Here is a 9,640-nt window from a genome sequence, read left to right on the forward strand (position 1 = left end):
TTATCAGTAAGTTCATCATAGAAAAAGTTTTCTTTTGTCATCGCAACCAAATTTTCAGGAATCATAACTAAATTTTACCAAAATTCGCAACTCTAACTTTAAAAGTACGCTTGTTATTCGATTTTTTTGACTTGCGGGGGCGGAAGTGGGCGTAGCAAAAATTTGAATTATACATTATAATTATATTATAAATTATACATAGCTCTATCTCTTATAGTATCTGAGATCCAGTGCTTCATACGGACAGACGGACAGACACACAGACGGGCAGACGGACATGGCTAGATCGTCTTGGCTGTTGACGCTGATCAAGAATATATATACTTTATAGGGTCGAAGATGCCTCGTTCTACCTGTTACATGCATTTCCTGCCGGCACAAAGTTAAAATACCCTTCTACCATGTGGGTAGCGGGTGTAAAAATACACAACTAATCAAGAAAATAGTACATGACTAAATAGTCTCCTTGCACAACCGAATCTAGCAATCAAGTTCCTCATAGATTCTCATTCATTTGATATACATATGTGGTATTAAATATTTATTATTTACGATAATATCGAAGCATTAAGCGCACTTGACTACAACTTTCTGATTTATTTAACAGGGCTACCAGAATTTTAGATTTTTATGGCATAGCAATCTGTATTCAAATTACCAGCGATTTATCTTGAAAGTTATTATTATCCATAAATATTTGTTTGTTGAATTTGTTTATTTTGCATGCAGCTGTTCGTATCTTTTAAATACGATATCGCATTACCTGTTTTTTCCATCAAGACAAGACAATATAACCTAAGGAAAAATTTCCAGATATTTATGTGGCTTAAAACGTTGGTTGGTTGGTTTAAACGTCTACTTCACTTTTTGCGTTACCTATTAAGTGACGGAAATGTTTGTCATTGACAATATTCGCATAGTGCTCAAAACATAACTCGCAAGCCCAAACTAACAGCAACAACAATTGTTGTCAAAATAATTACTTTGTTTCCTATTAGGTTTCAGATGTAGGGCAGACAGTCATATCCATCTATAGCGTCTCGGAATTGACCTTGATTCAAAATATACTTAATATTGGTACCCTTTGTGTTGGCACCGGATCCGTGCCTTGGTGTAATGGGTCAGCTAAAATATTTATTTTGTTTCGATTAATTTTACAAATTTCATGTTAAATATTTTTACTTGAATTTTTTTACTTTGCGCACACCTTCAAAATTAATTGCATCTGCTTGAGCTAACATAATTAATAAGTTAATTCAAAAGTAAACCATTCTGTCGAAATTTGAGGCTGCATTACTGCAATGAGAGGCATTCGCTTGCCTAAACGGGGAAATTCCCATCCATAAAAGGAAATCGCCGATTTTAAACATACAGTGGAAAATGCGCTTGCGGAACCTCTCTAAGAAATTTAGTTCGCCTGGCAACACTTTTGGTAGCGGGAATACAAATGATAAAGCAGTATTTTCTGCTGCGTGTAACATTGAAAATCATATATATGTTTATTGCCAAATTTGTCACTAGTCTTTATAAATCAGAAATTCAAAAAGTTTTATATTTTTTTTTTCGACCACATTTTCTAAGATTCGTGCCAAATAAAACTAAACACTGCCGAGCTATTGGGAATTGAGGCCAAGTCCTATGAGTAAGAAGTATCGAACGTAGTTATACTTACCATACATATAGTACGTTGTACATAATCTATACGATTCGTATTTGTGAACTCCATATGGACCATCGAAATTTTTGTTGCGATGGCTGTCAAACTCGCGACTTCAATGGCCGTCGCTTTCACTGTCTGCGGTGCGTAAACTACGATCTGTGCAAGGAATGCTATGACCAGAATGTGGAGAGTCAAGAGCATAGGATAGAACATCCAATGCAAGTGATGCTACATCCAGAAAATCATCAACATCCTCCCGATCTTATGCTCAATGGTGAGATGCTCGATCTTATGCATTTCCCCAATTGCTATACTTGCCCATACTGCGGTATTTTTGGGCACACAGCAAAGGAACTTATCGACCATGTTGTCACCCTACACCGCCAGAACGACAGCCATGTTGTGTGTCCTATGTGCGCCGATTTGCCAGGCATTGAACTTGTTGCTATACGCAATCTCGCCCGTCATCTACTTCTTAATCACATTGAACACGCCAATCTTCTCGATCCAAATACCCCTCCCTTACGCCAAGCTCTAGCCCGCGCCTCTCGACGTCGCCGGCGTCAGCAAGCACAGGTTCACGGCAGCCAGAATGGCACCAGTAGTCGCAATACTGTACGCTCAAATACGAGTGCCAATCACTCGCCAATAAACTCGGAGTCCGGCGTTAATATACTGTACCAGTTGTCCGAGCTACGTCGACTGCGTCCAGGCCTAAGGCTTAGCCAAACCGATGCCAATTACCTTGAAGGTGAGACTCGCTCGCGGACGGTCACACTGGCAATTGCTAATTCGGATACTCCCATATGCCATGAAACAGGCAATTCTGCACCCACAACCGGGATGTCGGAGCATTTGGATACCGATCGCTATCTCTTACCGCATTGGATGTCAGAGCAGCAATTGGAAACAGCGTTGCGGGATGAACATGGGCAGCAACAGCGTGCGCTCTTTGCTGAACATATTCTGCTCTCTATGCTTTGCGAGGAACAGCTGGAGCTGCCAGAAGAGTGTGAACAGCAATTGTCGTCACAGGAACATACAGAACATATTGAGATACCCCATGATGATCTTAATAATGACGATGCCATCTCTCTACAGTCTACGTGCAAATATGTGCCATCTCAAATTATGATGCTGATGTCACTGCCTTGGATCAGGCCCTGGTCATCCCAGAGTAACCTACGTTACATTGAACTGCAAGGGGTCACTATAGACGAAAGCTCTCTGATTGGAGCTACTGAACATCAGGATATTGATTAATTGTTCATTATCTAAGGGCAAGTCCTTGTGAATATTGTGTTGCACGAATTGTTATTCGTTGTACACATATTTTATCGAAATGTATATACAAATTTAGTTGTGAAAATTTACCAAGGGGATTTATTGATCGTTTTACTAATAACATGTTTTCAATTAACTTCTGTATTAAACTATTAACTTTCATATTATTTTTTAAAAGATAAGCATCATAAAAAGTTGTATTTAGAAAAACTACAGACTTCTCCGCTCAACTCTGATATAATGCGAAACATTTTCTATAAGTTTTAAAACTAAAGCCTTACAAAATAAATTCAATGATTGTTTTTTAATTAACATTATTATTTAAAAAAAAAAAAGAAGGCCAAGATCTGCAGCTATTAAAACATGTAAGAAATCGTCATTCGAACACAAGAATTGTAAATCCTTTTACATACATATAGGAAGAAGGGTATTATAACTTTGCATCATTCTTGATCAGCATCAAGAGCCGAGATGATTAAGCTATTCACTTGTTATTGTTGCACACAAATAAAGTTTATTTAAAAAAAAACAACTTATAACAAACGTACAACTATTGGCCCTTAATAATAACAACACTCTTTTACGATTTCCAAAAATGTTTGGTTTATTTTATTGATTATACCGCCTTCACATTATTTTCAAGCAGTCACGACTGTTGATTTCTTTATTGCTCTTTAATTATATTAAAGATTAGTATTATGAGGTTTTAAGAATATTTCAGCTTTTCTTTTTACTTTTCATTTTTTGACTGATATTTCTACGTTTTTGATGAGTAAAGCGCATCTAATTTTCTTGCTGACCAGAAATCGAGCGAATGGCTTTAGAACTTGAGTTCTACCGTTTCTACTTTGATTCGCAACTCCTTCTATTACAACTACGAGGCTAGTGCTGGTAATTATTTTATAGAGTGTTGCAGACGACATGACTCCTCCTCCTGCTCCATTTACTCTTTCTAAGCAGCGTTATGTGTCTGTGCGTGGGCAACTTATGTTTACCAAGTGCGAAAGTGGAAACGTGCTGCAAACACGAACTTCTCGAGTTACACCATTACCACTCCTGCTTCCCTCTCAATGCACCTGATCCCTGCCCAGTCCGTGTCTTGTTGCCGTTGCCGTTGCCGTTGCTGTTGCCGTCGTTGCCGTTGCTACTGCCAGTCCCTCAATCCCACTGCAGTGCTCTGCGTTTTATAATAGGATTTGAATACAATGGCATTGTAATGAATGTGCAGCAAACGATGGCGACTGTGAAGTTTAGTTCTGCGGTTCTGCCTCTTGGCTTCGCTACGGTCGTCTGGACTGCCATAGTCATCCCTATCCTTGTCTTCATCTCCAACCCATATCTCTATCCTCTTTCTCTCTCTCTCTCGGTCTATCTCTGTCTTTCCTTCTGTCGTTTCGCCTGTGCAGCAGCCGTTACCAAGTACAAGCCAAACAGCTGTTCTTCCGTTTTTGTGTTCCCTTTTTCAAAATAGCGGGCAAATGAACTTGTGAGTGTATATGTGTATGCATGAGTGTGCGGCAGTCTGGTCGTGTAATTTGAGTTGGTAATTAAAAGTAAAGCAAAAAGCAAGTAGAACTACAAGCTGTGCATTAAATGACCGGGCTTTACACACACGCACACACTTCCAACAATCATGTGCATATATATGTACATACATATGTGTGCTTTATTCCAATCATATGCCATAAGAATCATCAAAAGGTGCGACTGCCCCAGAAACGTTCACATAAAGATCTGACATAGGCCTATTGAAGATATACATACATACGTATCCATCTGCATAGCACTTTGCAGATTACTTAACATCACTTTTGCTTCTTTTATGTCTACCATACTCTTTAAATTAGTTCTTAACGCATCTGCTAAGCAGTCGAAGCTAAACTATAACCTACAATAGAAACTAGTTCCCAAGTTCTCAAAATACATCCTACTACATTCGACAAGCAAGAGGCAGTCCTGTGGCAACCATATCAGAGAAAGAATAATATATTCTGTCATTAATAATGTAATAACAAGGTTTTATCATACCTATCGTACTATCGTATAAGTTTTGTAACCTATCGTACTGTGCTTTTGTCTTTATAATTACTCTCTTTTCAGCATTTTCCTGAGACAACTTTATTTGGATGACAGCATTGAAACAGTGTGCTGTTGATTGTCTTTCATCGGTGATTTCGTAAATGGCAAAATGGCAGTTGAGCTGCAAAAAACATACCCTTGAATACTCGTATATATTGTAATAAGCGAAGATTATTATCGGGTATTAAAAATCCGATATTCTTAGGAGACATGTGATAATGAGAGCGAACATAGGGTTGCAAAGCTTGTGAATAATATTTTTGAAGAATTTGATTGGTTTACACTATATTGTCGATCACACTCGGTTATAGTTTCGATTGGAATATGGTCGAACGAACTGATTCATTGAGGGAACTGGCACTCACAGCTGTCAGGCAACCGCGATGTGTCAACGATAATTACAAGCATCTTGTCAACCCCGACACTTTGGTCGCGTCACGCCTCCACTACTGCCCCATCCCCAATGAGTCATTCCTTTTGCTACAATATCAATTATCGGGCGTCAAGTGTCGCTCACGTGTCACGTCAACACCACAGACGCCATTGGAGCACGGAATTCACATGACAATCATCGTTTTTGTCCCAAGCGAATCAACTATTTTCCGATGGGAAGGATTGAATAAGATATGCCGAAAGGTTGAATGGAAGATGGAGATGAGTTGGATGCATTTAGAAGCGCAGCTTAAATACACATATCTCTCTCATACTCATCCACACCCTTCACATCCTCCTCACTCTCAGCCCCACTCTCACTTTGCCACTCTCGTTTCTATCGCAATATGGTTGACTGCTCGCGCTGACTTTGATTGATTACAAAAGCAATTGAGCGCAACCTTATTTTTAAATTCGCCACAAAAGGAAAAAAATAAAATTGAATTAACATAAATAATAAATACCAAAAAAAAGGAAACTTTCAATTGACAGCAGCGTAAATGAGGAAAAATGGGGAAAAGCCATAAGCAATTAGCTGAAGCAAACCCATAGAGATTCCCGAGATTAGGCTGATTGTACGCTGGTCTTAATTAGCCCAAAATAAAAGGGGCAAAAGTAAGTATCCGACAAGAAATGAAATACAATTCTAATTGCACTTGACTAACAGTAAAACTGTTGAAGTTAACCCATTTGGTGGTTAATCCTAGCCCAATATGTAATAATAATGTATGATGTACGTAATATATATAATCTACAGACATCTGAACTTATAGTTATATAATTGCTCCTATGCAAATGTCAACTGAGTTGAAGTTTCCGCAATTGAACCAAAGTTGTTATCGGATAATTGTTAGTCATCAAGTTGCACCGCAAATCAAGTGCAGCAATTGCAACTGGTCTGCAATTCATTTGTGGCATGAATCGAGCTGCTAAGTATGAGCAAGGAGAATACCGGTTGTAGGTCAGAGATGGGAGGAGATGTCGAGGTGGGGGTCGGCAGCATAAACCAAAGACAAACCGCACGCAAAGTTGCCAACGTAGCCAAAACAGTTGAAACCACGAAACAACCCTGAATGTTTCAAATGAAGCAGCATAAGAGAGTTTAAGTTTTTGCTGAGTTTAACGACAATAGTGAGCATACGAAAGGGTGAAGGATAAGGGGCAAGGAACTAAGGGTACTTTATTAGCTATTTGTGGCTTATCAAACCCCCGTCGCGTCGACCATATCCATCAGCATTAGAAGACGACTTTCAACTTTTGAGCCGATGGCGTAGTTACATCGCATTTGACGAGCATTTAACGTGGGGAGTTATAGATTTACAGTTTTCCATAAAACATTATCTGTCATTAGTGTCAAAAATGATGCCAAAATCCAATGTCAAATCCTTTTAACGTAATCTCCAAAGTCGATTTAGTTCAGAGTTCACAATGCCAGTCATAATGAAAGTGAGCATTTGGGTCGCGAGTTGACACTCTGCTAACTAACGCTTGACGTCTATTATTGAACAACGAAAGAGGCATTTTCCAAAAGAGTCTGCGAGACGACACCATTAATATCAATTTTTTGTTATCAATTACTTAGGAAATGTTTCGCATTTATTAATTAATGCGCGTCGGTCTACGACTTTTTAATTAAACCTTTACCATCCAGATTAAGTGAATTGTCATATAAAGGAACGCAAAAAAAAACGATTTAAGATGAGAGATGTGACGTTGAACTCAGACACAGCTTGGAGATATTTTTGTATATACCTAACAGATTACATATGTATATGTATGTGCACATATACATATATACTTTATCAGTCAAGAAGACAAAATAATGAAAGCAAAAGTTTTGGCAGCAATCCCGTCGCACTTTTATGGCCTGACTGAGGAGTGAAAATGGAGATAACAATTTTATCGTGTGGCTCTTAGAGATGAGCAAACCGTTATTCTAAATTAGGATACAACTTTTTTATATAAATTATAAGTATTATGTTCACATTACCAGTAAGGTCGTCCAATTGTCTGTGACATTTACAAAATGCTAAAATGAGTCACTAATATTAAAACTCTTAGTTAGTCGATGGCCTTAGTTGCTACTCCCTTCTTTTAGTTATTATATTATTTTGTATAATAATTCTTACAGTCCGATAACCTTAAACATATTCAAAGACAAAATAGCCGACTAACTCAAATGGTTTATCTGAATATTGATATTCCTTTTGAAGTTTATGTAAAATAAAATAAAATATATCGTATTTTTTTCATCTCCTCTCTAATGGTTAAGTATTAGTGTGTGTGTCTCATTCTGTCTATGTGTAAGTGTTCATCTGCTTAAAGTATGATTGCAAGTGTGAAAATATATATGCTAAACGTGCCCGCCCCGTTGCGCTTTCGTTCGTTTTTTTTTGTTTTATGACGCGGAGACGTGCTCTGAAAATGAAAAGAAGCACTTGACTGCCCAAAGAACTGAGCTTGGCCCTTGCCCCTTATCCCTCACATTCCAACCACCGTCAAATCGTAAAATGTTTACAAAGCGCATTTGTCTTTATTCTCGTTCTGCGTTGCTAGATAGTGTGTGATGGGGCGACATCCGCCAGGGACACGAAGTGTTAAACAAATGATCTACACTTAGTACATTTTCATTAGTGCATACACATGTAAGTATTTTGTAGGCATATGATATATAGGTAATATTGTTTTCAATTTAGCAAATTTTAGTGTGTATTTTTGAAAGTTAAAATATAGCTAATGCTTTGGTTTTTTATAATATTGGCAATATTGTTTATCACGGCTATTTCATATTCGTCAATAATTTGTATCTATTTGATCAGCTTGTGATCGTTTTTAAAATGAACATTTTTTATTGTCGTTTTATACCCGCTACCCATAGGGTAGAAGGGTATTATAACTTTGTGTCGGCAGGAAATGTATGTAACAGGTAGAAGGAGGCATCTCCGACCCTATAAAGTATATATATTCTGGATCAGCGTCAACAACCGAGACGATATAGCCATGTCCGTCTGTCCATCCGTCCGTATGAAACACAAGATCTCAGAGACTATAAGCGATAGAGCTATAATTTTTTTTTTCGACAGCATTTGTTATGTTTGCACGCAGTTTGTTTCAAATTTTTGCCACGCCAGATTAAAATTGTGGAAGTTATTATGGGCAAAAACGCCCACTTACTAGGCGTCTTAGTTGATTTGCCCGACAATCTGGTATATTGTGTCCTCTATGGTATATTTTGAATGTGGTACTACATCGATATACCAAATATATAATACCGCAATATTTTGCTTTTATTCAAAATGGATAGCAGGTATTTCACAGTCGAGCACACTTGACTCTAACTTTCTTACTTGTTATACACAATATTAATAGGGTAGAAGGATATCCATTGTTCATATTGTTGTCTATACTGTTGACGCTGATCAACAATGTACAAAAATTTATATTTATATAGACAAAGATTCTATTTGTTACATAATTGCTGGCGGCACAAAGTTATAATATTCTTCTATCCTATAAGTGAGGGTATAAAAAGGGCTGCTGTAGTTGGGTTTTAATTGCGTTGATTGATTCGTTCCCAATTGATCAAACAATTTAACAAATTATTATTATTAAGCCCTGGTTTGATCAGAGGACTGAAACATTAATCAGTAAATGAAGTCTGATTGTTTGTGTATATATATATATGTGTGTGTGTGTGGATATATTTGATCATCCTTTCTACATATTTTAAAAAATGCAGTACTCTATTTGCTTGCTGTATGCTTTGAGTTAATTTCATTTGATTTATGCGATTTCAGAACTGAAGCCAAAGTTAAGCCTTGTTGTTTTATGACGACGAGAGCGGGAGTTGTTGTTGTTGTTGTTATTCTTGTTGTGTTGGCTTGTTGTTGGTGTGGTCAATAAATTACCCGCTGCGTGGAGGCGTTTTGCATTGTTCCTTTACATATTTGAAGTGCACTTTATGCTTTTTGCATGCACAATTCGCAATTAATTTAAAACAATTATGTTGGCACCGTGCAAAAAGAACAGATTCATACATCGAACAAAAATCAAAAAAAAATTCTTTGCGGTGAAATGACATGTCGCCTGTCAACCGCACATTTTCTGTTGGAGTGTTATGCAATTATGGAAACGCATTTTCACGGAAGGATTTAAACTACCGGCCAACAGAGTTAATCATTTCTC

The 9,640-nt window shown here is 37.6% G+C and overlaps 1 protein-coding gene across 1 annotated transcript; it reads left to right on the forward strand.

The window, feature by feature from the left end:
* The first annotated feature begins 1,507 nt into the window (after window positions 1-1,507).
* LOC133848807 (E3 ubiquitin-protein ligase KCMF1-like) lies at window positions 1,508-3,252 on the forward strand. Its single transcript, XM_062284504.1, has one exon. It carries the CDS (start codon window positions 1,727-1,729, stop codon window positions 2,921-2,923), a length of 1,197 nt encoding a protein of 398 aa, XP_062140488.1. The 5' UTR covers window positions 1,508-1,726; the 3' UTR covers window positions 2,924-3,252.
* The last annotated feature ends 6,388 nt before the right edge of the window (window positions 3,253-9,640 follow it).

The sequence above is a fragment of the Drosophila sulfurigaster genome, chromosome 2L (assembly GCF_023558435.1).
Source record: "Drosophila sulfurigaster albostrigata strain 15112-1811.04 chromosome 2L, ASM2355843v2, whole genome shotgun sequence".
Taxonomy (NCBI): domain Eukaryota; kingdom Metazoa; phylum Arthropoda; class Insecta; order Diptera; family Drosophilidae; genus Drosophila; species Drosophila sulfurigaster.

Excerpts from the sequence above, each read along its gene's own strand:
- LOC133848807 (XM_062284504.1), top strand. The coding sequence starts at position 1,727 with ATGGACCATCGAAATTTTTGTTGCGATGGCTGTCAAACTCGCGACTTC.